This window comes from Hypoxylon fragiforme (genome assembly GCF_022984875.1).
Source record: "Hypoxylon fragiforme strain CBS 206.31 chromosome Unknown GGS25scaffold_1, whole genome shotgun sequence".
Taxonomy (NCBI): Eukaryota; Fungi; Ascomycota; class Sordariomycetes; order Xylariales; family Hypoxylaceae; genus Hypoxylon; species Hypoxylon fragiforme.
This window is the reverse complement of record NW_026054756.1, coordinates 1908313-1936247: the sequence shown is the minus strand read 5'-3', so window position 1 is coordinate 1936247 and position 27935 is coordinate 1908313. Positions and strand designations below refer to the sequence as shown.

General features: G+C 46.5%; 8 protein-coding genes across 8 annotated transcripts; 3 read left to right on the top strand and 5 right to left on the bottom strand.

Moving 5' to 3' along the window:
- Positions 1 to 289: 289 nt before the first annotated feature.
- GGS25DRAFT_29719 (family 10 xylanase) lies at positions 290 to 2061 on the bottom strand. The gene is made up of 5 exons (XM_049257615.1): positions 1632 to 2061; positions 1402 to 1534; positions 1182 to 1345; positions 775 to 1051; positions 290 to 656 (listed from the first exon to the last, which is right to left on the bottom strand). The coding sequence occupies exons 1-5, from the start codon at positions 1946 to 1948 to the stop codon at positions 564 to 566; spliced, it is 984 nt and encodes a 327-aa protein (XP_049121345.1). The 5' UTR covers positions 1949 to 2061; the 3' UTR covers positions 290 to 563.
- Positions 2062 to 5019: 2958 nt separating this feature from the next.
- Positions 5020 to 6978, top strand: GGS25DRAFT_469966 (autophagy-related protein 22-like protein). The gene is made up of 2 exons (XM_049259195.1): positions 5020 to 5090; positions 5201 to 6978. Exon 2 carries the CDS (start codon positions 5347 to 5349, stop codon positions 6865 to 6867), a length of 1521 nt encoding a protein of 506 aa, XP_049121344.1. The 5' UTR covers positions 5020 to 5090; positions 5201 to 5346; the 3' UTR covers positions 6868 to 6978.
- Positions 6979 to 8335: 1357 nt separating this feature from the next.
- GGS25DRAFT_29430 (uncharacterized protein) lies at positions 8336 to 10031 on the top strand. Its single transcript, XM_049257594.1, has 4 exons — positions 8336 to 8785; positions 8841 to 9128; positions 9180 to 9310; positions 9361 to 10031. The coding sequence occupies exons 1-4, from the start codon at positions 8506 to 8508 to the stop codon at positions 9931 to 9933; spliced, it is 1272 nt and encodes a 423-aa protein (XP_049121343.1). The 5' UTR covers positions 8336 to 8505; the 3' UTR covers positions 9934 to 10031.
- Positions 10032 to 10800: 769 nt separating this feature from the next.
- GGS25DRAFT_29334 (putative splicing factor U2AF 23 kDa subunit) lies at positions 10801 to 11904 on the top strand. The gene is made up of 2 exons (XM_049257581.1): positions 10801 to 10928; positions 11003 to 11904. The coding sequence occupies exon 2, from the start codon at positions 11111 to 11113 to the stop codon at positions 11738 to 11740; it is 630 nt and encodes a 209-aa protein (XP_049121342.1). The 5' UTR covers positions 10801 to 10928; positions 11003 to 11110; the 3' UTR covers positions 11741 to 11904.
- A 2270-nt stretch (positions 11905 to 14174) lies between these two features.
- GGS25DRAFT_512390 (Oxysterol-binding protein) lies at positions 14175 to 16075 on the bottom strand (the record flags this gene model as incomplete). The annotated part of the gene is made up of 7 exons (XM_049262785.1): positions 14175 to 14508; positions 14571 to 14884; positions 14955 to 15204; positions 15264 to 15542; positions 15599 to 15709; positions 15815 to 15920; positions 15991 to 16075. 7 exons carry the CDS (start codon positions 16073 to 16075, stop codon positions 14175 to 14177), a joined length of 1479 nt encoding a protein of 492 aa, XP_049121341.1.
- Positions 16076 to 18674: 2599 nt separating this feature from the next.
- GGS25DRAFT_516857 (uncharacterized protein) lies at positions 18675 to 22349 on the bottom strand (the record flags this gene model as incomplete). Its single annotated transcript, XM_049263283.1, has 2 exons — positions 18675 to 18742; positions 18809 to 22349. 2 exons carry the CDS (start codon positions 22347 to 22349, stop codon positions 18675 to 18677), a joined length of 3609 nt encoding a protein of 1202 aa, XP_049121340.1.
- A 2129-nt stretch (positions 22350 to 24478) lies between these two features.
- GGS25DRAFT_29192 (uncharacterized protein) lies at positions 24479 to 25012 on the bottom strand. Its single transcript, XM_049257570.1, has one exon. It carries the CDS (start codon positions 24821 to 24823, stop codon positions 24548 to 24550), a length of 276 nt encoding a protein of 91 aa, XP_049121339.1. The 5' UTR covers positions 24824 to 25012; the 3' UTR covers positions 24479 to 24547.
- Positions 25013 to 25692: 680 nt separating this feature from the next.
- GGS25DRAFT_29190 (glycosyltransferase family 22 protein) lies at positions 25693 to 27933 on the bottom strand. Its single transcript, XM_049257569.1, has 3 exons — positions 27606 to 27933; positions 27090 to 27539; positions 25693 to 27038 (listed from the first exon to the last, which is right to left on the bottom strand). Exons 1-3 carry the CDS (start codon positions 27616 to 27618, stop codon positions 25831 to 25833), a joined length of 1671 nt encoding a protein of 556 aa, XP_049121338.1. The 5' UTR covers positions 27619 to 27933; the 3' UTR covers positions 25693 to 25830.
- Between the last annotated feature and the right edge of the window lie 2 nt (positions 27934 to 27935).

Sequence of the window (27935 nt, the reverse complement as noted above, 5' to 3'; positions counted from 1 at the left end):
CACGAATGATATTTGATGTGCCTAAATCGCCCGTAGAGGCTCGCGTTTACATGGAATCGTGGAGGGAAGAGTCTGCTGAATGGGAACGTTGATATGAGAGCATGCATCACGAAGGAAGGGAAGAGGGGGGGAATAACATGTCTTTTTTCGTTCTTCTTTTCTTAGTTTAATATCCCCGGCTGGCATCTTTGATGCAGCTGGTCTCGACTCTGATTTGCAATTCTATGATATCCCCTAATCCCTAATTCCCCTCATTTGCCTATTTGAACATTCGATACTGTCCAAAGGATTACGATGCTAACGAATAACCCTAGCCATAAGATCACATGCTTGGATGAATCTACTAATTTTCAGGGCACTTTTATCAATATGATGATACCTTGGACGTTAGTGAATATATGTACCACACGGCCTTCGCCACGTGGTGGGTAATATGATTATATATATAGCCTTTGCAATCCATATTGATATATACAGTTAGATCACGGCTTAATCTTGACAGGCCCCGAAGTTTCTTCGCCCGGTTTCCTTAGTCTTTCCGGGAATGTCCTTGAAGATATCACTTATTTCAGCGCATTGACGACAGCGGTGTAGGCAGGTTTGGGGTTAAAGCTGCTGTCGAATAGCAGGGGGCTGCTGCTAGCTCTCCAGGAGTCCTATAACGAGCAAATAATCAATAACTACCTAGGTAGGTGCACATAACTTGCCGAGTTATCCCTTCATCTTTATGGGGCCTGGTGGGAGAAAGGGGGCAAACGGAAAAAATGGACTTACGGGATCCCGAACACCCCAGACAGTGATACCGACGCACTTGGGCTCGTCGAGACAGGCCTTGGTGACGGCGGCGTAGTCGTTGGCGGGCGCGGTTTGGATGTCGACTTCGGTAAAGGCAACCTCGCTGACGCCGGCAGCGGCTAGCGCCTTAATGGTTGCGCCGGCCTGGTTGGCGAGACCGGGAGTTAAGTGGGCTTGCGATCCGATGCCGTCGATGGGTACGCCGGCTGCGATCCACTTCTTGACGTGGTTGATCATTCCCGTGGTAACCTTCGCGCTGTGCGATTGAAGGTTAGTAATCATTTTTTCTATGCGACAGAGATTCTTAAACACGGCAAATTGATATATTGGGGCATTGGTCTTGGTGCCCTAAGACAACTTGAAATATGGTGGTGGGTGCCACTTACGCGGTCGGCTGGTCGAGGTTGTAATCGTTGATGTACAGCTTGGCATCAGGGTCGGCCTTTCGCGCGGCCTCGAAAGCAATGCGGACGAAGTCCTCGCCAAGAACACTGGAGAAGACAGAATTGCGAAGGGAGCCATCCTCGTTGAAGATTTCGTTCACGACGTCCTACTCGGGAGTTAGCCTTTGGACCCTAGTAGGGAACGTTGCGCAAAACTACGAACCCAGGCGTAGATCTTGCCCTTGTATCGCGTCACTAGGGTGGTAACGTGGTTCTCGAGGACCTGGGTCAACTTTGTCTTGTCTCTAATGTTCGATACCCACCCCGGTAACTGCGAATGCCAGCATAGAGTGTGGCTGTTCTACATGTTAGCTTGTCGTTCCTAGGCAGAGGAGAGATATCAAGAAAGATAGCTCCCCAGGAACCTAAAAAGGTATATGTATTTATACGTACCCACGGATGGTCTTGTTGTTCGTGGTGGCCCAATCTACGAGGTAATCCGCCGTCCCAAAGTTGAAATTCCCCTCGGACGACTCGGTGGCATCCCACTTCATGCTATTCTCGGGGGTAACCTGGCCGAAATTTCCCTTGATGACATCGGCAGATTTGCCTGTCGACAAACGGTTTTGGTCTGTGCAAGTTCCATAGTATCGCTTTCCCTTGGCCTTGATCAGCTGGTCGATGCTATCTGCGGCCTGTCGCTCGGTGAGCTCGGTGGGGGCAGCCCAGGCGACCAGAGGCGCCAGTAGGAAGAGAAGAGCAGACTTCATGATTTCCGGTGTCGTTGGATACGAATTAGACTATTCGGTGAGGAAGGAGAGTGAGCGACTGAGAATACTGTGGAAGAGCTGCATCTCTTGGGTTTTATACGTGGTTGATCAAAACAACACGGAAGATGGTGCCCGTGGTAAGCATGGCCAGACCTTGGGACCATGGTAACATCTGGGCAAACTAGCCCTGGAGAAGTGGCAGCGGCAAAATAACTTGGACCTGGTGATTAATTCCTAAAACGGATATATCGCCTCCCCTCGATCTCCTCTATCCCCTTCTTCCCTACGTGACAATACAATAATAAGATTGAGGGGCCAGTCGGTGACAACGGCCCGCCAATATTAATAACGAATATAAGAAGGACCCCGAGTTTGAATAGAGTGCTGAGGCGTATATACACTTGACCCGAGGGAACAGGCCAGACGGCTCCGCGAAAGAAGACTATCGTGGGGTGCATTTACACCAGAATAGCCTAAAACCAAAATGCTGGTAGCGAGGTATATATGTGCTCGCTATATTGCACTGGAGCCGAATGGCATATTTATAGAAGATGGTCTCGGTGCCAAAACTCCGCGGCAAGGCTTTAGATATATCCTGAACTAGGTCATGAGCTTATTATACACGCAACTTCTTACGCCTCACTCGCTGTTTAGGTAACTAATATAGGAGAGGGAAACATTTGACAGGTCAAGGACGGCTAGACTCAGGAAGGGATACTTCTATTCTACCCAGCACGTGGGATAGATAGGTACCCAGATAGGGTTGCATTTTAAGGAAATGATGAAAAGACTTAATCCTCGATACAGGCTAATCTAGGGCATCGTTGCTTGGTATAAAGGTAGAAATCAGTCGAAGCTGATTTTTTTTTTATCTACTTATTTGAAAGGCACCTACGTCCTCCTGAGGTTAGGACTATGTAGTAGGCATTTCCCAACTGGACTTGGGGAAGTGGGATGGATCTACCGGTGCCTACATATGTACCTAACCTTAGGTATGTACGTAGTAGTAGCCTTAGCTTTGTCTTCGCGTGCTCGAGTTATGTACGACATAACTATGTACTGTATGTAGGTAGGTCGATGTGTATATCGAATGAGTACGATCTTGGTTAGTACCTACCTAGTAGGTAGCTTATTGCTGCCCAATGGGAAGATACTGTATGAAAAAGGCCGGCCTTGCTTGAACCCTTTCCCAGGCTAGCATTGCCTAGGTACCGGGTAAGGCTTCCCTTGTTGAGAACCCACTTGATCAACAACTTATGTTAACCATGGGTATGTAGGTATAGAAATGCCATGCTTCTTGGACCAAACAGACCATCGTCATCCGATCCGATGTATAGCCCTACGCTGACCAATGAAAGCAGGATCGCAACGGGACCCGTATCGCCAAGGCGTTGCTCTTTGAAAGCAGTTAAAGCTTCGGGATCAAATCATCGAAACTTCAACTGCACGTTATTATGTATGTCCTTGTATTGTACATACATATCAGGTATGTATATGTGACTGGCTTATAGGATACTAGCTTATACCTAGTGTAGTTAGGAAATGTGGACTTTGGTCAACCTCGGGGCATTTTTATCTTCAGACTGACTCCATGATGGCCCACGGGGTTTACAACTTAGCGACGATCAGTTACTTACCTAGTAGCATCAGCCTTGCTTTCTCCATTCCCCGCAACGTCATGGGATATTCCCTCGAGCTCGTGAATCCATCAGGCCATGAGCGAGGGGAGGGGTATGTAATGTAGCGTATGTACATACCTACGTAGTAGGTTAGCATGGCCCTAGGGAGGTAGGGTAGGTAATTCCTTGGTTTCCGTACTATACCTACTAGGTAATAATAATGCCTGTTGGGTTTATTAGAAGTTTCATTTGCTCCTTTGTGTGAGATAGTTGGTCACATGTAATCATTTCTTCTTTCCTCCTTCTTTCATCAATTCATGCATTCCTTTATTCATTCAGTCGGATTCGATATCAACTATCCTACCTATCTTGTCTTGCGGTGTGCCGTCGCGGGCGGTTGGTATACGACGTCCTGATCAGACCAAAGTCAGCACTACGAAGTACATGCCTAAATAACACGTTATAATTTACCACGTCTTGGGAGAAGAGTTCCTGCATGAAAAAGCATGACAGAGTGATTCTGTGCGCGCATTCGATAGGCCAAACTCAGGATATGGAATAGTACCTACCTGTAGGTAGTTAATGAAGTCCTGGAATCCTAATCCTCATCGTAAGGCCGACCAATGTTGAATTAGATGAGAGGTACTGGTAGCTATTACTAGTAGGTATGTAAAAGAGAGAAAATCCACCCCAAAAATATCAAAAATATTATTATTATGAGTCTCATTATTATTATCCAACAAATCTATTACTTCTATCTCCAAAATTGGACGTCTTTACGAAGTAATACCTATCATCTATGGTAGGATTCCCGCTAATAGGAAAGTTAGGGAGTTTTTGGGTTCAGTCGGCGGGCCGTGCCTCATGGTTTTCATATTTCATCCTGGCCCTAAACTGGTAACTACCTAGGTAACTACCTAGGTTACTGGTAATTACCTAAGGTTAGGTACCTAATTTAAGGCTTAAGGCTTAAGCTTTCAAGTTCCGGGTCTTTGTAAAGTTGGGGTGACACAGCGCTATTTCGTCAGGCACCCACTCCCTGTCCACGTGCAGTTGCAACAGTTGGAAGGGAATCTTATTATTACTTTTTACCGCCCTGTTCCCTTCCCCATCCAATAATGGTCCCTCGGAATGATGACCAGCTACGGCGCCCTGCTCCAACCTCACGCTTACTCTCTGTCCAGTCCATCGTATCTAAATATTCTCTTCGTTCACACTCTTCTTCTTTCGAAGCTGACGATGAACGCTCAACCTCTACTGAGTCTGGCAGAATGACTCCCACACCCAGCATCGAAAATGGCCTGCATGCCGGTCGCTATCCTGGCGAGGACACCCGGCCGACCAGCTCCAAGGAGCTTGCTGGTTGGTACATGTATGCTTTTGCTGCTGAGACTTACATGATATGCGGTAAGTGGTTTTGTCTGTTTACTTGTAATCCAACAACTTACCTCTCTCTACCCATTCATCCATTCATCTATTAAAGTCTGAAGTGCCAAGCTAATTCTAACAATTTCTAGGTATTTGTGAGTAGTTGCTCTTATTTCCACATCCCCAAGGAAAAATACAGACTCCAACGTAGCTGTCATCATGATTATGTAACCCACTTTAACCCGAGCTTACCGAGTGCGAATAGCTTCCTTCATTCCCATATTATTAGAAAGTTTAGCGAGGGAAAATGGCGTCCTGCTGTCTGACCGACAAACACCTTGCGGCGACTACTCGGACGGACAATGCATAGTAACCATTCTCGGCATCGATGTTAACACGGCTAGTTTCGCCATGTATACCTTTAGTATAAGCGTCCTGCTTCAAGCTCTATTGGTGGTTAGCATCAGTTGCGCCGCCGACCACGGCAACTATCGAAAGCGGTTACTGTTGACATTTGCGTGGGCGGGTAGTATATCCGTTATGTTTTATATCTTCGTCTTTAGAGAGATTTACTTATTCGGCGCACTACTCGCCATCATCTCTAACACTTCGTTCGGAGCGTCTTTCGTGCTCCTGAACTCCTTCCTGCCCCTCCTCGTCAGTCATCACCCAAAAGTACTGGAATCAATGGCCGGCATTCCCGAGCATCCCGAGCATCCCGAGCACCCCGAGCACCCCGATTTTGAAGAGAACCAATCCCTCTCGGCTTCACAAACAATAGCTGATCACGACTCGGCGACTGGCTTATTGATGCGAGACGATGCTGCCTCGGACATTCACGAATTACGCCAGGTACCAACTCACGAAGAGCTCACATCCATCGAACTCCAATTATCCACTCAGATTTCCGCAAAAGGAGTTGGGATCGGATATGGTGCTGGGCTATTTGTTCAATGTGCCTCCATCATGATGTTGGTGGCAATGGGTAGCTCCACCTGGTCCCAAAGAGTCGTCCTTTTCTCTATCGGGGCTTGGTGGGCCATTTTCACGATACCGGCAGCTATGTGGCTTAGATCTAGGCCAGGGCCTCCCCTCCCGGAAAGCCAAAGCAAAGGCATTCGCGCCTGGCTGTATTACACGGTCTACTCCTGGAAAAACTTATTTCGGACTATCAAGCTGGCACGCCGACTGATCGACATAGTATTATTTCTAGCTAGTTGGTTTCTTATCTCCGACGCCATCGCGACGACATCGTCCACCGCAATTTTGTTCGCCAAGACCCAATTGGGGATGAAGCCTTGGGCAGTGGGGATGATTAGTGTGATATCTACGACCACGGGTGTGTTGGGCGCATTCAGCTGGTCGTTCTTATCGAGATATTTCAAGTTGAAGCCGCACCAAACCATCCTGAGCTGCATCGCGTTGTTCGAGCTCATACCCCTCTATGGGCTTTTAGGTTACTTGCCTTTTATTCGGAATTGGGGTGTTGGCGGGCTCCAGCGACCGTGGGAGATGTACCCGCTAGCCGCTGTTTATGGTTTCGTTCTCGGCGGCCTTGGCTCGTACTGCCGATCCCTGTTTGGCGAGCTTATCCCCCCCGGGTCCGAAGCTGCGTTCTACGCTCTGTACGCTATTACCGACAAAGGGTCCAGCATATTCGGGCCCGTTATCGTGGGGACTATCATAGACGTGACTGGCGAGATTCGACCCTCCTTCTGGTTTTTGGCAGTGCTGGTTGGTCTGCCCGCACCGATTATCTATTTCGTGAACGTGGAACGTGGAAAGCGGGACGGCGAGAGGCTGGCTGAGGTGATCGAGGGGTTCAAGAGTAGGGAGGATAGCCGCTTGAGCTCATCCCACGATGGCGAGGAAAATCAAGGAATGCTTGCTGGTGGCGATGAGAACGGCGACGGGTATACGAGAATACCATGATAAAACAGGTTCATTCTAGCGGTTCTGTCAAAATAGTCTGTCTCAGTTTTGCATAGCGACGGTGTTGACTATTTGCTATTTGTCATACCTATTACCTACAACTTGTACAGCGGATCTTGGGCATGCAAGCTTTGGCTCTATATTTATTTACTACTAACTAGTAGTCTAATAGAAAAGCTATGTATTATGTCTAGCCACAAATTGTCCGGCGTGAGTTTGTTCATGATGTGATGTTCAACCAAACTACATACTTAGGTAATATTCCTCAATGTGTCTAGTATTACGAACAAAATAGCATTGACAGAGGAACGTACTGTAGGATCTAGTGAAGAAATCCCGTTTGGATGATCGACGCCTGGATACGGGTAAGCAAATAGTGTTGGCTGCGATGTAATACATACTAGGTACCTAGGGTACCTATGGTCCTATGTACATGTATGCAGCATTGCAGCTTACCTAGTAGGATGTAGCTTAGGATCATTGATGTAGATGCTAGCCTACATGACAGGCATCCTGGACTTCACATAGGTACACAGGCATCTAAAGTAGGATTAGTGCCTGTGTACTAACGGGGAAGACCGTACTAGGTAATCCCTGAAGCTTAAGCTTCGATCTCCGTAGCTTCAGCAGCTAGCTTCTCTGCTTCCGTTGCTGGGTACTACTGCGCATAGTACATAGGTATTATTTCTCCAACAAATACTACCTACATGTAGTACCATGAAGGTACATACATGAAGAAACTTGGAGTTCAATGGTCAATGTTGGTTTATCATACATGAAGGTTACCAGGATGCAATACATTCTGTACAGTTACTACAGTATGTAGGTGCAGTGGCTAAATCGGAACGAATTGGAACGTGCGACCGCAATAATTCATCACCGACAACTTTGAACTTTACCTTCGTATTGGAACGTTGAACCTCACTCTTACATATGTATTTTTCTCCTCCTTTCTTCGTGCAGGTTACAATCAGGAACTACACAAGTACATACATGCCTAGGCTAGGTACCTACCACCAATATTAGCTTTTGCACACAGTTGGATCTGCAACGCCCTCGAACCGTCGACATCGCGTCCTGTTTTTTCTTCCCTTTCCTTTCTTTTTTTTTTTTTCTTGGTTCTTTTTGGGGGCGCAAACTCGTGTACCTGAAAACTTCCTTGGTGACGGTTGAAATTGGTTTATAGCACCAATAATTGTAAGCTCATCAGGATATATCCATACATACCTTTAGGTAGTTGACTCTTTTATAACAGACGCGCCAAGCAACCAAATAATCCCCCCCTTCCCCGCCACATCCGTTTCCGGCTTACAATTTTCTCAATCGCAACGCCAACACCAACGCTAATAGGATCTCGTGAGGATTACCTGGGCCAACGGTGTTATTGTCACTGAAATCTCACCGGCGTTCGGACGCGACAGTTAGTAATCGGCTTCGGTGTTGTGCCTACAGCTTGCCAACCACCTTGCTTGACGGCTATTCGCTTGTCTTGCATAATTAGGTCCTGATTGCGCAACAACCCAAACACCTCTTTGCGTCCAGCGCAAGCAGCCTCCGCACAAGACTTCATCTCTTCATAGAGTAGTATTCGTTCACGTCAACCACCCAATTCGTTCCAACGACAATAAAATATCAACCATGGCGACCTCTCGTAAGCGTCCGCGTCCCGAGGCCACAGAAGAAAGTCAGGCCGAATGCCCCTTCACCGTTATCCACCCCGATCCGAATGAGAAAGAAAAGAAGGCCAAGCGTCGACGGCAGGAATCTGAGGACCGTCCGCTACCAAAGGTTCTGCTTCAAACGTCCCCCTTCTCGCCTATGGGCAAGTTCAAGGATCCCGATAATACGATGGACCGTCACTATCTAGTCCAACCAACCCAGAGGTGGATGGATATGACGCGATACAATAGCTTTGTTCGTAGGTGGTCTTTTTCCCATTGTATTCACGCTGTGCGCTAAAAAGACGACGATAGTCAACGGTGTGAAGTATTGGAGTGAAGGCTTCATATTTGTTGCCAACAGCTCGACCATTGAACGACAGAAGAACCCAGGCGAACCCGTACAACCTAAGAAGAAGTCGGACGACGACTGGGTTGCGAGAATTCTAGAGATTCGTGCGAGTGACGAACACCACGTTTACGCACGTGTCTATTGGATGTATTGGCCGGATGAGTTACCACAAGGCACACAGGATGGAAGAAAACACATCCAAGGAAGACAATGGTATCACGGCGCAAACGAGTTGATTGCGTCTAATCATAGTAGGCCTCAACATCTTTGATATATGCATATATTCTCTAACCAAGCCATAGTGGACGTGATCAATGTTGTCAGCGTCACTGCCGCTGCCGCTGTCAACCAATGGGACGAAACAAATGAGGACGAAGTGCAACCTGCTCTCTACTGGCGCCAAGCTTTCGATGTGCGAAGCATGGAACTTTCTGTACGTTTATAGCCCCTACCCTACGTGATGGATCGTCTAACGAGATCTAGTCTGCTGAACTACGCTGCAAATGCAATCGCCCTGAGAATCCAGACAAGCCGTTATTTGGCTGCTCAAACGATGATTGTAAGAAGTGGCTTCATGACGAGTGCCTAATCCACGATGCGCTCGTGAAGACCTACAAGCGTCTAGGATCTGACAAACCCCACAAGCCCGCGCCAGTAAAAGAAGAAGAAGGCAGTGAGGGTGCCAAGCGGCCGCTTAGTCCCAGTGAGACAGGTGCAGCGCAAACGGCTGAGCAGTCAATTGATGTCAAACCGGAAGAGCAGCAAGAGACCATCAAGCTTAATGACGTCGAGAAAGCTCTACCAGCTACCAAGGCCGAGAACACGGCTGTCGCCGTCACTCATTCCGAGCCAAAGCGAAGAGGACGGCCACGGAAATCGGAGCTCAACGACCAGACGACGGCCAAGCTTTACGCGGGGCTGTTCAAAGCCGTCATTCTAAGTGACACGAGTCCTCCGGTCCTAGAGGTGACAGATCTCCGAAAGAATGTGACAGGCGGAGATAAGTCATGGACGGAACCCCTCCACTGCCTAATTTGTGATGACGAGCTTCAGTAATTATGCTACACGGACAAAGCTATAGCCAGGTATCTAGTGGACAACGCAGACGAACTTGTGTTTTGCAAGTATATACCTATTGACGCCGCTTATGCCTTCCCACTACACCTTAATGCTTTTCCGCCTGGCGTTCAAGGGGACAATGATGATACCCTGCATACTTTTTTTGCGGGGCAACTGCTTTTTTATATCCTTTCATCTTCTCAGTTTAGTCAATGATTGGAGGTTGAAGTAAAACTGAGGCCTGGGAGTGAAAAAAGGGTTAGAGGAAAGAGAAAAGGCGAGAGAGGTGGAAGTTAAGAGTGACATGAGATCAGAAAGTCTAGGGGATGGGGGGGGGGGGGGGGGGGATGACAACCAGAGGAATCATTCTGGACTCTTCAGAATGGTTCTACTTGATGATTTTGCTTGATGATGGGTGTATTCATGAAGTCCATTATGTATGTACCCAGACACACTATGTTGACAGTCAGTTGACAATGTGTGTTTTCCAGAATTGTATGTATGTAGTATGTACATACGTACCTCGGCATACATCATAGCTGACTAATTTGGCGGTGAGACGCGAACATCAATAAAACAAGAGTCACGAACGGCAGACGGTTAAAGTTGCATGGATTGATTACGTAAGTTGGTCTAGCGGCATTAGTGGAGTTTACTTCTTGAAGCTTCAAAGTGCCCCACATTGCACATCCATGTTCAGCCTTTCAACTTTCTTTTTTTTTTTTTCCCAAACATTCAAACCGCGAAGCTCATCATTCAATCATTCAATCAATCATTCAATCATTCTCGTAACCTTCTCAACTCCATAATTTCTCAACCTCCGTCTTTCCAACCTTCACTCTCTCACTCCATATACCCTTTAAGTACAATATTTTGTACTTATCATTACCCAAATTGACACCAGTCTATTCTATAATCACAAGCAAGATTGTGGCAATCGATTGTTTATTGGCGAACAATTCATTAACCATATCAATCGTCGCGGCAGTACAGTAAGTCGCCCGAAAGCGTTCAAAAGCAATTGAAGTACCTATTCTTCAATTGAGATTCTAATTGTCAAAACCAGAACACCTCAATCGTGCATCAAATTTACCTGCCCACCTGCCCACCTACCCATTACCTTCTTTTTTTCCCACATACCGACCTACCACCGAATCAACCAACCTACGCAAATATGGCGAACTTTCTCGCTTCCATCTTCGGTACAGAGCAGGACAAAGTCAATTGCTCATTCTACTACAAGATCGGCGCTTGCCGACACGGCGACCGATGCAGTCGAAAGCATGTGAAGCCATCCTATTCGCAAACCATCCTCCTGCCGTCCATGTACCAGAACCCGACGCACGACGCGCGCGCACGACTCACCCCCGAGCAGTGCGCTAACCATTTCGACGCCTTCTACGAAGACTTATGGTGCGAGCTATGCAAGTACGGCGAGTTGGAGGAACTGGTTGTGTGCGACAACACAAATGATCACTTAGTGGGCAATGTGTACGCCCGCTTCAAATACGAAGATGCAGCACAGGCAGCATGTGATGCACTCAATTCGCGATGGTATGCTGGCCGGCCAGTCTACTGCGAGCTAAGCCCCGTCACCGACTTCCGCGAGGCCTGTTGCCGCCTCAATTCAGGCGAGGGCTGCGTCCGTGGTGGCTTCTGCAATTTCATCCACCGCAAGAACCCATCCCCCGAGCTCGAACGAGAACTCACACTCAGCACTAAGAAGTGGCTCAAGATGCGTGGCCGCGACGACAAGAGCGTGAGTCGCAGCCCAAGTCCCGAGCCCACGCGCAAGCGTTACTAGAACCGACGTCTTGTTGAGTGTTGTTCTCGTTGCAGTCGTTGCCATCATCATTGCTGCCATCATCGTCAGCATCGTATCTCTCGTCACGGCCACTCTCACGACCAACAATATCGTCGAGTTGATCGCAAGTACGGAGCCTCATGGTCAACTCCTTATGATTCTGGACGCCTGGCCAGTCGGCGTTCTCATTCTACAACACCTTGGCCTTCACCATCACCAACACCAATACCGTCCCCATCTTCCCAACGCCCGGAAGAATGTGTGTGGTCGTACAGGGATATCCAGGCCGATGCTTGGCGATTTTACGGAATCAAACTAGCCCATAACGATGAGCTATGATAGGATGAACAAAAGGGAGCATATGATGCTCTCTATACTTTTTGAGAGATGGCCAAGAAACATAAAACGAAATGGAACAGGGCAGAGATACATCGACGATACGAACCGGCAGGCAACGAAGGAAACTACAAAAGAAAAAACAGGAATACTCTCAGGATGTGCGTCAGTAACGCAACTACATAAAAAGGATACCCATACCTCGATCGAATGAAGATACTTTTTTTTCCACTTTTCGGGCTTCGTTTTGCCCTCAGTGATGCCTTGATTGACATGTCATGTTATGCCGTGCATTACTATCGAAGACCTCGCAAACAAAAGTGACCTATTTGGCCTGAGTGATATGATATACGATAACATACGACTTTTCCAAGATCGAACTTCTTTTTTCGACTGAGTATGCATGAACGAACCTGGCCTGCCTGCCTTGATTTGCAGGAGAGAAAGAGACCTCGGGATATTTCCTTTTTTTTTTTTCATTGTCGCCCCTCGACTTCTACCTGTCCGACTGTCTGCCTAGGCACCTGCTAGGCAGAAGGAGAATAAACACACAGTGTAGTTAAGAGAGGGCTTGTTACCAAAAAGAAAAAAATCAAAAAAAAAAGTTGAAAAGATAAAACGGCAAAAAAAAAAGAACCACCCAACCCCGGAAGAAAGAACAGAAGAAAAGAAAAGAAAAGAAAACGAATAGAATAGCCAGTTAGTCGGCTCGGCTAGTGTTCCTATCCTACTCGGCCGTGTACCGAATCGTATCTCCCTGGGACAAGATACCAAGATACTACGAGGCTAGGCTGTGTGTGTGATATGGACGGACGATAAGACGAAGAACAGAAGAGTAGGAGAATGAGACGTACGTGCTCATGGATGGATGGATAGATAGATGGACGGACGGCAAGGCAGGAGCAAAAACCCGCTTGTGCGCACACCTCACATGCGTGTAGGTACAGTACACCCACTGTATGTATGTATGTATGTGAGGTTGCTTGCAAGCAGGCAGGCAGGCACGGCTAGCCATTTTTTTGCGCCAACGGCCTTGCCTCACATACATACATACCTCTTGGGGTATACTACGGATACGGAAACGGATATACATTGCCATCAGTATGGGTGGAGGGAAAAAAAAAATGAAAAAAAAGGGGGGGTACAGTGTCTTACTGCCTACCTGCTTTGCCTGCTGGCACATAGTCCTGTCAGAAGTTCATGACCTTTCTGGAGGTAAAACTTCTTGATGATGGATAGGGTAGGTAGATACCTAGGTAGGCATCAGTTTTAATGCACACCACGTTGTACCAATACCGTACCACGCCGTAAATCATATTACATAAGTGTAGTAGTACTTCAACGTTGCACATGTGTGTTTTGGTTAAACCGATAGGTATTGTATTTCCCCCAACATCACCACGTATGTCAACTACCTGGGCACCTATCTAACCTAGGTAGGTATGCATTCGGGCTGTTTACTGGGCATTAAGAACCGCCTAGGTTAGACAGCAAGGTAGGGCGTCTGTCCCCCAGAGGCAGGACCTTGACGAACAATTATCTAGCCCAATTCCAAAGTCAACTGCCTCTTATTCTTATTCTTATCCCCATTCTTGCTCTTACTTTTACTCTTATTCTTAATCTCACACATACGCCCCCTCTCCCCCTTCTCTATCTTTCTCTCTCTCATTAGGTAGGTAGGTATTGAATGAAGTCTTCATACTCGGGATATTAAGGTCCCGTTATTAATCAAAGAAAGGAAGCAGGATCAGAGGCCCTATAGGCTCTCTGAATTTGCTCTACCTAAGCCTCAACGGAAGTAGGTAACTAAGGTAGGTAGTCAGGTATGCAGCTGTAGTGGTAGCCAAAATTCGCAGAGCAGCTCGACATTCAAATCAAGATCCCCTGCCTTATTCCTAATCCCCCTCCAAGAAACAAAATTTTGGCTCCAAAGGAAGGGGATCGCTCCCTCTCACATCTTCTCCCGGGTGGCGCCAGCTAGGCAAATAAGGATTTGCATCCACTTCGCACTTCCACAATCATCCTTTTCAAAATCTCATCGTTATCCCCAGGTGTCGAAGAAGCGAATGCTAGTCCATGTCCTTTTCGGCCTCGTTGTCTATGGGCTCTGTCCCTTCGAATTCGGCGAATTATTCTTAACGTCGCCTGCAAAGTCGATCAATGGACCATCTGGTTGGCGGCCTGTGGCTTGTAGCATGCTTGGGATATCCTTACTGTTCCTATTGGATTGTGGTGGCGTGACCGTTGCCGTTGGGCTCTCGTTTTGGCCAAAGTCGATCAAATCCGTCGTCGTTTCCCCTGGAGAAGGTGTTTCAGCATTGTGCGGGTGTCCAGATGGTGGTATCATATTCCAATCACTATACTTTTGTCCTGGTATTATCGGGTATATGGCCATTATCTGCTCGGCTTGTTTCTCTGGCGTCGGGGCATCGCTAGATCCCAGTGTTAGCACGCACGCGCATGGATATGTTAATATCCCTACAGGGTTACTCACATGTGAGCATTAATAATCCATTCCAAGTGTTCTATGTCTTCTGTAGTAGCGCCGTAGTCTTTATCGATTCTCTTAAACAATCGTGGGTGCCAATCGACGCCGGCTGCCGCTCTACTTGCCGCTTCATCTCGTTGCCTGTCCTCAACCTTGGTTTTCTCAGTAGTTGCGAGCTCATGATTTCTGTCTTTTACCGCTTGTGCTGTCTTTTGCCATAGCTTCTGTGATTCTCGCTCGTTCTGTTCCTCTAGTGGTCGGACGCGTGGTTTGGAGGCCTTGGCCTTTCGAGCGTCAAAAAACATTTCTTTATGTCCGTTCTAGTCCATTCGTTAGCTTGCAGTACTTGCGAGGCAGTCATGATAATCGACTGGGTATCTAGGTACTTGCCCTAAGGTCTTTGATGAACATTTCGTCACTCCACAAGCCTGAAAGTTCGAAAAGGGCCTGTCCAGTGCGTTCGTCCCTTATCGTACCTCCAATGGCGTTGTACGTTCCGCTGACCCATCCCTTGGTCTTGAAGTCGACGTCAGCAGTAAGGCCTAGTTCGGGACAGCGCACAACACTGCGGTCGCCTAGCTCGTACTTCATGTTGCCAAACAAGATTCCCCTCGCATACATGTTTGGTTGCGTTAACCAGCTGAGAGTATTACCAGTCAGTTCTTATCCGTGTAACGGGTGTGCGATTTTTCAGCATACTATCTTTCTCCATGCTTCCGATTCTTCCCCCTATTTGTCAAGGTGAGCACAGCAATTCCTTCCATGAGACTCGCAGCGGAGTTGCCCAAGAATCTGCTCCTAGGCTTCAGGGTACCGTCTATGCGAATATGATGATCGGGGGCCGCATAGAAGTAGCTCGACTTTGGGGGGTGGTGCGATGTCTGTTCGGATATGTAATAGGCGCGCGTGTTGTTGGGTAGGTCCCAGTAGCAGGAGAATACCTCGCCGAGAATCGGGTTCAGAGGCTTCTTGACACCCCTATGATGCTATGTTAGTTGCCACTGCGCAAGCAATGTAGAGAGAGGGAGCTATACGGTGGTCTAATATGCCAACCGCTCAGGTAGAACTTGACAACGGAGACGAAGCGCTCGACCGGATCATCGATTTGAGGAATAGGGAGAAGCATCTCAGGATGGCACATGAAACTATTTAAATGAACTTGAATCAGCCCTTATTATCACGAATCAAGGGCTAATCGACGGGGGCAACAACGGCGACAGCGGCGACAATGGTTCTTTAGTAATACGCACTTGGTGATTCGCTCTAGCATGCTTCGCGGCTCGAGAATGAAGGTGGGCAAGACAACGCGGCTGAGGTCGGCACCAGGTCGTAGTTGTGAGATAATGTGGGTTAAGACTATCCAAACGTCGTTAATCTAGATATTTCTACATATCTAAAATTACGTATTTGCTTAAAGTAGACTGACCGTTGCCCTGTTCGGGCTCGATAATGCTTGTGTCATCGTCTTCGGCGCCTTCCCCAGACGATCTGCTGCCTGAATAGGAGAGCATAGGAGTTAGCTGAAAGAATTCAACAGCCTCACGGAGAACTCTGGGCTGTGTAGTAAATTCTTCTTAAACGCGGGAAATAGGTGAAATAGGTTACGGTAGATTTTGTTTTTTTTTTGTATTTTTTTTACTCTTAGTAAAGAGTAAATAAAAATAATAAAACAAAACAGTATAGAAAGAATGAATATAACAATAATTTAACGCCGCAAAGCAAGCAAATAAATCAAAATTTCTTTTATGACGTTGGTTACGTACTAGCATTCGATTGTGTTCGGCGGCGACGGGCTAGGCCCGACGTGAGCTTGCCTCCATGCATTTTTGGTATCATATAGCCGGATCGAATTATTACTCTTAACGGAAGTTTGGAATAGAGAACAATGAGGGTTTTGTTGCAAGTACTAAGTAAGTATTATTGACGAAGGACCGGCAGAGGAGCAGCAGAGAGAGTTGGAGGGTCGCAACTGAAGGATCAGGTAGGTTAGGTAGGTAGCAAAAGCAGGGTTGGTAGTATAGATGGACGTAGATATGCTGCTGGTACTATGATGGTCCTATGTAGGTAGTATGTAGGGTAGGTAGGGTAGGTAGGGTAGGTGTGTGAGAGGTAGGCAGGTAATGGAGGTAGCTCAGATAAATGAATGTAAAGTCCGGGAGCGTCAAAGTCAGTCACAAGTCACAGTACGGTAAGAAATGCATTAATCTCAGTGCTTTTACATTAGGTATGTAACTACATATGTATGTGGTCTGGTAAGAACTATTGACTAGTAACTTAATGACTACTTTACCTATGTAGGTCCATGTACTTGTAGTACCTACATAGTACACCAATGTACAATACCCCTCCCCACGCCCACGCGGACTCTCGGGCTGTTATCGATTAAGAAATCTCACCTACCTACCCCTACCTAAGGTAGCGACAGGGTATATAATTGGATTGTTGAAGAACAGGGGGAATTTATTATTAGAGGGGGCTGACCGATGACCTCACTACCTGGCATTATTCTATGTACATATTTACAAGGTTAATATGTAGATGTTGAATTTGAATTTCTAAAGTAAAGAACAAAGGAAGTTGGAATTTCTAAAGTAAAGAATAAAGAACAAAAGGAACCAGATACATCCATGCCATGTATGTTCTATGCAGTAGCCTTTTTGGACTCTACAACTATTACATCTTAGCCTATGTAAGCTTAGAACATTCTTTCTACTGGCGACTACTACTACTACTAGTAGTATGTATGTATGTATGTATGTACCAAGTAAGCTATCTAAACTCATTAGGTACATATAGTAAGTAGTCCTAGGTAGGCACCCAACGGCGGGACATAACCCTTGAAAACCCGGGTGACCATCAAATATTGGGGATTGGGGCGTGTAGCGCATACATGTAGTGTAGCCTCGGTCGTTGCCTATGTAGCAGTAGTTAGTAGTCTTAGGTACCTAGTATGGAAACACTAAAGTCGTAATTTGGGTAACGTATTAGACCTAGAACTGGACCAGACTCAGATCCGGACCACCTCAAAACAACAGCAATATCAATTACTTCAAATAATTATTACGCCACCAAACATTTACTAAATTTGATATAATTTAATAATATGATATATTATCTCAGTTTAAATGTAAATATCATATTAAGAATTAGGTGCATCGGTTGCGCGGTTCGGAATTTGATAATATGTATGTATACATAGTAGGTTTTATGCAACTAAGCAGTATAAAAGTCGTATCTCGATGAATCGGCATCGGATCTTTTTTTAAATTTTTATATTCGTATATTTCGATATGATAAACACGTTCGTAAAGTTTCGTTTAGTTTAAGGCAGGATTCGTGGCGTTATAAATTCTTTTAGGTGATTTGGTATTGTTGTTGTTTAGTGTTGTTTTGGGGAGGTTTTCGGAGGTTTTAGGTATCCTAGGTAACTAAAAAATTAAGGTGGTCCACATCTGAGTCTGGTCCAGTTCCGGGTCTAATACGTTACGTATTTTATCTTTATTTTATCTTTCAAGCCGAACCACAAAACCTGGGCCTTGGCCTTTAAAGGGGTCGGAATGACGTACGTCAAATATGATGCCTACCTATGTGTAACTAAATATACAACCCTTCACTAATAGCACTGATAGAATCACTACAGCGTACAGTATTATGTACTCGGTATCTGATTTATGATTTCTGATTACATATTGGTTGACTTTATAGTTAATTGTAAATGCGTTTCCTATGTGAAGTTCGAATCAAGCCTCCCTCCTACTATCTACCTAACGTAGTAGGTTGGCCACCCTAGGCAAGCTTGAAATAATTACCCTCAAACCAAACAATATCTAGATATATAATCCGTTTGTCGGTGAGCTGACTATTTCTTTTCCTTGCTTCCTGAGAAGCAGCTAGCCCCTCCTTTCCTCCTATGCGTTCCAGTCACGCCTGTCTCTAACTCTCTCTCTCTCTCTCTAACTCTTTCTCTCTCTTTCTCTTACTCAAATAAAACCGCAAGGGGTATCTTGACATAGCATTGCCGTACAACGCAATACCATTATCAGGCGTAAAAGTTAAGTTATGCAGTTCATCTGCATGAGTCGTCTCTTCATTATTCATCTGAACCCCTTTCTATTTCCCTCTACTTAGTCGCGACCCCTTGACCGGGGCGGGTAGAACCGAACAAAGTCTATCTCTCTCTATTGGCCAGTTAGCTTCTCTCTCTCTCTCTCTCTTTTTTTCAAGTTGAGTTCGACGGGGCTTACCAAAAGTATCTTCGAATAATATCGTTATGTCATCATGCTCACCAGCAAAATCCGGCATATCTAGAGATAGGAACGCCATGTCATCAGACTTGGCACCACCTTCGTGCGGAACTCGCGGAAGCGGGAACTTGGCGTCAGCTAGTTTCAAGCCCGACTTCCCATTCCGGTTTATGGACTCAAATACGTCTGTACCCTTGAGCACAAAACCCATGCATTGCCCATGATGCCAGTCCTCGAAAAATGCTAGCAGCTGCACCGTTTTGTCCTGCTGCACTACTTGTACTCGTGTGGTCCCGGCTTCCCACTTCTTGTACACAGGGACCACCATCCTCCGTCGCGAGATGTTGAGGCTGGCGGCTACCCCATCGAAGAGTACTGAATAGCCTGTCAACCCTGCTTGGAATGCGTGCAGATCCTTGAAACTAGGGAACCTATAAGTTCTGATGGTTTGGGAGCGATGAACGCTATTCTCCAAAGCCGCGAACTCGCGGAACGATTCTGGCGGTACGTGTGTTTCTAGTATCGATACCGTCAAGTCGAGCTGCGGCTGTCGCATAACTTGCAACGTCAAAATGTCTTTCGTCCCCAGCCTAAGTTTCAACTCCCCGGGCGCAACATTGACTCGATCTGTGATGGTGCTAACCACGCCAACTCCACCCTTGTCCAACGACTCAACTTCAACTCTGAGTTTCTCTGCTAATACTGTCGGCACCGCATCTCCTCCATATTTTTCATTGATGATGCGCGCGCGCTGCCATGGTAGCCGCTGGACAGCTGGGAAACCTCCCTTGGTATTGTCGAGTCCATCTGACATGTTCATGCCTTCCAATGGGACTTCGGCCATGATGGTCTCGTCGTCGTTGATATAGGTTCCAGTAATCAACTTCATCACCGTCTCGCGTTCCTCGTCATCCTCAAATGTCAGAATCATTCGTCCCCTGTCCTTCCCATCGTTGAAATCCAATTGAAGAGCAGGCGCGCGTTGGTCACCCCTGAGGAAGGTGAATTGGATGGGAAGTTGTAGTGGGAAGTAGTGGGATACTCCGCTGAGTGTCCTTATTCTTGGCCCGGTGACAATAGCAAGTCGAAGACCTCGATGGAATGTCCTGGGTCCTGTCGGGCTACTTTCCTTTAAGAGCTTTTCGAACAATCCAAGTTCGCATTGCCCTACTGGTTCCTTGGGGAATGTCCTCCCTTGGGGGTTGGAATCCATGTAGTGGAAAGCAGCGAGGGTAGTAGTGTGCTTCACGGCCTCATCTTTTCGTGGGTATAGATAGGCTTGAACTTTCGAACTGAACTCGTACATACTCCATAATAATTTAAAATCTTGCTGGGAGCACTGGACTTCCAGCATAAACCCTCGAGGTAGTTTGATATCTAGTGCAGAAGATTCTGGTCTCCATCTAACATCTTTCCATGTTGGACCCGCATTCTTATCTGACTGTATTCGCAACGAGACGGAACTATTCTGGCTGGCAATGATGAAGTTCAAGTTTGACTCAGTCTGTGACCGAACAACTGTCAACATGCAAGGAAAGCGAGCTTGGTTCGAGTCCATACCCTGCTCCATGAGGTATACTTCTGCCATTACCCGGCCAAAATTAAAGTATTTGGTCGTATCACCGAGAGGAAAGGCGTCGAGGGCATCCATAGAACGAGTTGATTTGTTCATAGTAGCGAGCGCTGAGCCCCATACTCCGTTAAGAAGTGCGATGATATCTTGGCTTACCGAGGGGTATTCTACCCAGATAGATTTATCCATAGTCTGGGGTAAAAAGGGTTCCTCAGGCGGCAGATAGCCGTTACGCTTCATGGAACCCGACAGTTTCCTCAAGTTAGATACCAGGGTTTGTCTTACATCACCTAGTTCCCCATCGACAGGGCTGTATTTGCCTTCGGCAATCTCAGGAAGTGCATGCTCTAGCAGCCAATAACCTTTTGCCAGGTCGGTGTAAGCTTGATACCTCGCTATCAGAAGTCGAGTTTCGTCCGGGTTAGCTGGACGACTCCTAATGATTGTCTCTAGCGAAGTTCTTCCTTTCAAGAACCACCACAGCGCAGCCCGGCACATATCTTCAGGCCTAGAAGTTCCCAGTGGCCTGAATTGTTCCGCGTGGAGTCGAAATAGCTCGTACAAGTGCTTCGTACGGGCAACGAAAAGCTCTAGAGCATCATCAGGCGCTGCTGGAGCTACCGGGTCCCGGCGGACGCTTCGATGAGTTCGCACTGGTGATGATGGGGAAAATTCACGTGAAGTAGGATTCTGCGTAGTCGGCGTAGCTTTATGAGTGTAGTCCGCTAAATGAGCCGGGTTCGAATACAACGAGGAGGGGCTGTCGCCAGTGTGGCGTTTCATGACCCGCGTCTCGTCTGGTGAAATTGCTCGCTGTGAGTGAATTGATGCCAGATCGAAATCTGGCAATGGGTCATGCGTAGGTAATGAAGGTAAAGTATTAATCTGGGGCGGGTCTTCACTGTAAGGGGGTGGTTGAGGTGACCTAGTGGATTGATTTGGTGGTATCGGCGATGGCTTTAATGGAGTTCTGGTAGACTGAGTTCGTAACACATTGGAGACCGATTCCTGTAGTGAAGGCGCATCCCGGGCAGACTTAGTTCTTTCAGGGAAGGACTTCGGTTCCTGCGCTGTTGGCAACGGCCCTTGCTTCTGGCGAATGGACAATTCCCGCACGGGTTCAGGAGATGAGTTAGGGTCATCCCACTCATGGTGCGAATTAGCGCTGGCAGTCCTCATTGCTTCTGCAAATGCCATTCCCTCAGCCTGCCGCTGCTCATGTTGACGAATTTCCACAAACGATCGACGATTCTCGTCTTTTCGAGAATCGGTATCCAAGAAGCGGGATCGGGCTGGTTCGCCCGCAGGGATAGCACGCGGCTTGGGCGGCTCAGGAGAAGAGACGGGAGCCTGATCTGCCTCGTCTGAACTAGATTCGAACATTGAAAACCCGGTCTGTGTTCTGCGTAACGGGCCGGGTATAAACTCGTCGTTTTTTTGTGAAACTTCCTGAAAAGCCCCAACTTGTCTCGCATACTGATGGCCCTCCTTTGTAGGTGGGATAGGTGCTGAGATTGGTGCTGACTTAGACCTCTTCTTTTTGCCAATCTCCATCACCGCCGTGGGGCATTCGTCACCACCTTCACCAATGATCTCGGGATACGTATCGGCGAATCGAACAGAGCGGTTCTTCTTCTTTTTTGGCCGCGGTGGACTATGTGACCGTGCTCGTTGGGATGCAGCTTGTTGGGATCTATTTTCTACCTCCAGAGCCCCCGGGAATCGGCTGGCCTTGGTAGTATCGAGAGCAAGAGATGGTGGGCCTCTTGGAACTGTGGCCGGTGGCGGGGGGACAGGATGGGAGACCATCAAGCGGTCCGAAGTGCCTAGAAAGTCGGAAATCTCGTTTGCACTCTCTTCGTTGGTCATTTTTCTCTCCCTAGAAGTGCTACCGCCACCACCGCCAAACAGCTTTCCCATAATACGATCTCGCCGGCGGGAGCCTTCATTGTGTGCATCATGCTCCATCGTCATCGGTGACTTGGTGGGGTACAACATATGTCTTACGAAACCATCAATAGGATGTGCTTGTCAGCGTCTAGATACCAGCTAGATTATCTAATCGTCGATGATCTCGAGATCTGTGTAAGGGTAAAAGGGTTCGAGGGATGGTCGAAAGGGAATAATTTGCAGGATCAATGCCTTGTTAGTGGCCCGTAGTCGTCGAAGGTAGTACGAGTTGGTTTAAAAAGATCGTCGAGAGTTGCTGTGGAATCGTCGAGAGTTGCTGTGGAAGTGTGGGTTGTTTACTTGTGCGTCCGTTCGTTCTGTGTGTCCTGTGTGTGTGCCCACCAGACCTGTTCGAAATAGCGAAATTGTTTAATGTTATTTAGTTTGGCTATGATCGTCGTCCACCAAGGGGCGAGGATAATGACACAGAGCAACACAGCCAAACAGAATACCCACTTCCACCATAAAATTGAAAAAAGATAAAATACCCGAAGAAAAGGTTACGATGGAATAGTTAGTGTACAGGCAATGAAACCCACGTAGATAGACAGGTTGTCAATGCCTATTCCAAGCTTGTATGTCGAGTTGTGTATAGGAGGTACCTAAGTAGTCAGGTAGTAGGTATAAGCGCACACATGTGGTATGAGTGTCCTAAAAGTATGTTGTATGTCGTATGCCAGTGCCAATGAAAGAATGAAAGAATGAAAGTATTGGTGTATGTATGCAAGATGGCCTTATCCTTTGACGAAGTGTGGGAAATGGTGGAAGGATGAGAAGTAGAATGTAAAAAAAAGAAGAAAAAAGATGGATATCAATCAATAATATGCTTTGTTAGATGGAATTGGGACAAAGTGGTAAAGTGGTAAAGTGGTGTATGTTGTATGTAGTGTGTATGTCGTGTGCCTCTGTGCCTCTCTCAGTGCTTCTTTAAGTGGCAGTGTGGGTATGTACCTACATACAATTACATGTATGGATGTATGTAGTGTCTGAGTCTCCAGGCTGGTAGTGTAAGGTAGTGTCTTCTTGTCTCGTCTTGTCTTGTCTTATCATTGAGTGTTTGGTGTTACATACCACTATGGATGTACATATAGTACCTTCAAGTATTATGTTAGATAGCCTGGAAGTAATAGTGGAAGTATGTATGTAACACCTAGTACTACCCCGGGTGGGTTCGAAAGAGCTCAGGTGTGTAGTACCTTCTTTTCCAGATTTCAAATGTTCAAATGTTAATTCAAGAAAAGAAAATTGGAGTTGGAGGTGACCCCCTTCTCCCCCAAGTCCAAATCCAACCAGCAGCAAATGATGAATTGGTCGTGCAGATCGACCAGGTCAGTTTCAGGTACACGTACTGGAACCAGGCGGAACCCGGCTTCGCAGTTTTTTTTTTTTTTTCAATGAGCTCGATGGATATATCTGATCAGTCCTCGACACTTGGAATTTAATATTGTACCTACCTAAAGTAATTCAATGTTATACATAATAGTATAGGTATAACATAAGGCAAGTTTAATACTTTGTCACGAACCTCAATTCTTTTTTTATCTTTTTTTTCTTCCTTTAATCATGGATATTCATATCAATATTGATATACGTAAGCACAGGCCAGCACTAACCATGTAACCTTAGTACATTGATAGTTTTTTTTTTTTTTTTTTTTTAAAAATGTATTGTACAGACAGTATTATGGATGACATTGATCAATCATTGGATGCATGTATGTACATAGTTAACCTGAATGTATGAATTACATGTAACTACATGTACCTTCCCAACCCCACCTCACGTACTTCACTTTACATGCTTGGCCAAGCTCTAACTGATTTAGGGTGGATGCACCTAACAAAGTGCCCTGATTAGGACGGGTAGGGACGAATTGAATTAGGCCCTAACTTCTGTCTAGGGTGGTGCCCACCTATCGACATCCAGGGACCACCCAGTCCGAGTGGACCATGGCATCCACATGAACCCTTCCGCGCCGTTTACGAAATCCCAAGCAGCTGTTACATTCAATGTTGTACCTAACTACAATGCTACATAATACATACATTATGGTTTGCACTGTAAATACTACATATGATACATATGTAGCGTTTGTAGTAACTTTGTACAACCAACTTGAACATTATTTGAATCAATCGATGTCGAGGGATAAGGCTTAGTTAAACATTTGAAGCTTTTAAGGCTTAAGGCTTATCAACAGCTGATGTAGCCACCCTTTAAGCGACTCTCGCTCTTCTAAAAATGGGACTTTGATATCCCAAATTACGTCCCAACTTCCCCAACCGACAACCCCCCCCTGGACAGATAGACAGAGACAGAGATAGACAAACATCTAACCGATCTTCTAGAACACATTCGACAAAGATAGACATTCGGCCCTGAAGTCTACCGGCAGTCACATTACCAGTTAGAGCAGCAAGGGCGGTTAGTAGATTAACAAAAAAAAGAGACAGCCTCTTTTTTCTTTTCTTTTTTTTTATAAACAAGCACATAACCGCCAGTCTGGAATGACCATTCTCGTCTCGGCTCCTACTGACGCTTATTATACTAACTAGTTAGTTATGTAGGATGCCGCTATAACGGGACATTGTAGGTCCTACGCCGCGCTTGCAGACTTATCAAGGGGTACATATTGGTGTAATAGCCTATCATCTTACTCACTCCCACTTATGAAGTACAAGGTAGTTATTCTATATGTTCAATATTATCAGCTATACTTCTCTCATCTAACCTAACTATGTACATACCTACCTAGGTAGTCAAGTACTACGTTGTAGGTAATAGTTTATACCTGCTTTCGTGCTGACCGGTCCTGCTCCCGTCTCGTATTTTGTTAATAGTGTTTATCATCTATATCCACTGCTTGAGCTTAGAAGTGGGCGCAATGAGAAGCGTTTCGTGCGTCCGCTTCGTAACGATTTACATAGTACTAAAATTACAAGCGTGCTGTGTAACATACTTGTGTAGTTTTTGGCCATAACTATGAAGTGCTTGGTTGTAGGTACAACATAATAGGTGACAGGTGGTAGATAGTAGGTACTTACTCAGTACCCTGCTTATGTCTACGGTATATGCGCCATGCTAGCCGAACAATTATAGCGGCGATGGTCCAATGTCAACTCCATGTCGGCACATGGTGAGGCTGGCCACCCGCTTCGAGTTGCACATGCAGCAAGGCCACCTTGGGGTAGTATCACTTTAGATTGGTGGCTGTGAGATCTCATACGGTTGGGCTGAGTAGCTAGCTTGGATCGGAGGCGTGGGTAGTTCGGGTCTTGTAGTAAATGCCACAACCAATCTAGCTGGGCTCTCTCCTGATGACCTACATATTACCGTGCGTCCCGTCAGCCCCGTGAATTATCACACCAGCGGGGCGGCGTTCGGTGCCATCGGTACTTTCTTGTATTCGGCTTGGTCTGCGGGCCGTGAAGCCATATCGGAAAATAGAATAACTCGGTCGGTTATCGACGTCTTTCAGCCTATCTAGAAAACGGAAGCATTATTCTGTCACAGCTCGTCTAGCCTCGCCCTCTCGCATTTTTCTCAGGATATGTATCTTCGGCTCCATCTTAGGGCCAACCCACCATCCACCAATCAACGCCCTAGTAGAATCTTTTACTCTTCTTACCAGTGCGCCTCTTCCGAATATCCTGTCTTGGCCACTTTCAATATCATATTTTAAGGATGTACTCGGTCTGACTATTTCAATTCCGGCAAAGCCTTCCACCACTCCGACTGTTTCCCACGGGCCTAGAACTTTGCTTGGATCTTCGGCGAGCACATAATCGAATTTCTCCCAAAATGCTGGACTCCTTAATATACTCTCATCTTCCGTTTTGTCATAATTGAAGGTTATTTCGCTGGCAGATCGCGAGTCGTTCGGAAGGGAAGGGTGTTGTCCAAAGAGTGTCACGCCCGTCATACACGACAATACATCCGTATGAATCGTGACAGTCTGAAGGTCAAGTGAGGAAGGGGAGCTAACAAGGTTGCGGAGCTCCAAAAGAGCCTCGCCACCTGGGTAATTGAGTGAGGATATGACGAGCATAGCAGTACTAATGGCGAACGACACAAGTACCGAGCCAAGAATCACGACCGAAGCACTTAAGAAAAGCACGGATTTAGTACGACGTGTAAAGATGTAGTTTGCCCCCAAAGCTGCTGCTGCTGTCAACGGTGGCGCAATATAGAAGATGAAACGCGCCTCCTTGTGTGGCTGTAAAGAGTATATGGCTACAAAAAGCAGGGAGGGTACTACCAGCTGTTGAGCTTGGCTCTTTGTTCCAGTGTTCCATAGTGCGTAGGGGATGAGAACGCTTGTGCTCAGCGGATTCGTAAGGATCTTGGGTATGGCAGATGTGAAATAGTAATGCCAAGGGGAAACTCCCCAGTCGGAAGAGGAGCCAAGGATAGCATTATAGTAGAAGCCCCATAGTTCGGGCCACAGAGGCTTCTGCCAGAAATAGGAATCGATCGGTATAGTCAGCAGTAGGGAGGTTATGAAGAAGACGATGAAAGTAGGGATGATTCGGCCTAGGGAGATATGGGAACGAGCTAGGCCATACAGGGTAACAGTCACAAGAAGAATGGCCAGCTCTGATCTGAATATAGCGGTAGCCATTGTTAAATATGCAATGGCCAACTTGTAGCGATATACTGGCGGTTTTTCATCGGGATTCGTCATTAGTTGTGAGAATGCCAACGTTGCTACCAATTGTCAGTTCAAGGTCCTCATGAAAAGGGGCATTGTGGACTTACTAAACCCGAAAGCAAACATATTGGGCAATGTTCTAGAAGCATAGAAGAGCACATGGAATTGGCAGAGTTGCAACAAGGCATACCACCTCGCTGTCGACCTTCCAAAGGCTCTTCCCACATTCTTCTTAAAGACCAAAAGAGCGGCAGCATTAAATAGCCCAAGAATGCCTCTCACAACAAGTTGTGCGTGCTGGAAGCCCACAAGGGTAATAATAGGCTGGCCAATGCCGGCTAGCAGCACCGAGCCAACGAAGGTCCTAGGAACCGCTCCAGGAAAGTCGAAGTGATCATACTGTGTCGAAAGTTTGCGATAGATATCACTGGTGGGCGTTCCATATACCAGGATATCGTGGGTCGCTTGAATGTTGAAGGACTCCTCAACCTTTGTGTAAGGCGCCACTAAGAGGTGCACTATAATTAACGCTGGGATTGCCAACGATAAGAGTAGGTCTTAGATTTATATTTATTAGTGTTTTGTTAGATATTGATTGGGGAGTAGTGAGTATAGTGACATACCAAGAGCCGCCATTTTTTATTTGATTTTTTGGAATCGGTATATACCATATACCACCTAGGTATACATAGGTTGATGTGAGTGAGTTGAGGCTTGTGATGTGTTGTGTCCAGATACTGTAGGTGTTCAAAAACACACTGGATATAGCTTTCAACATAAAATTGGATACCAATGATTTAAAGAGCGACTTAGATGCAAATTTTCTCTTAAAAGGACATCATTGATAGACCTGCTACTATACAAGAGAGTGCCTAGTAAGATGACCTTTGAGTGAGAGTTTGAGGTTTGAGGTTCATGGCAGCATCAAAGATTGAAGCTGCCGTGTTTGCATG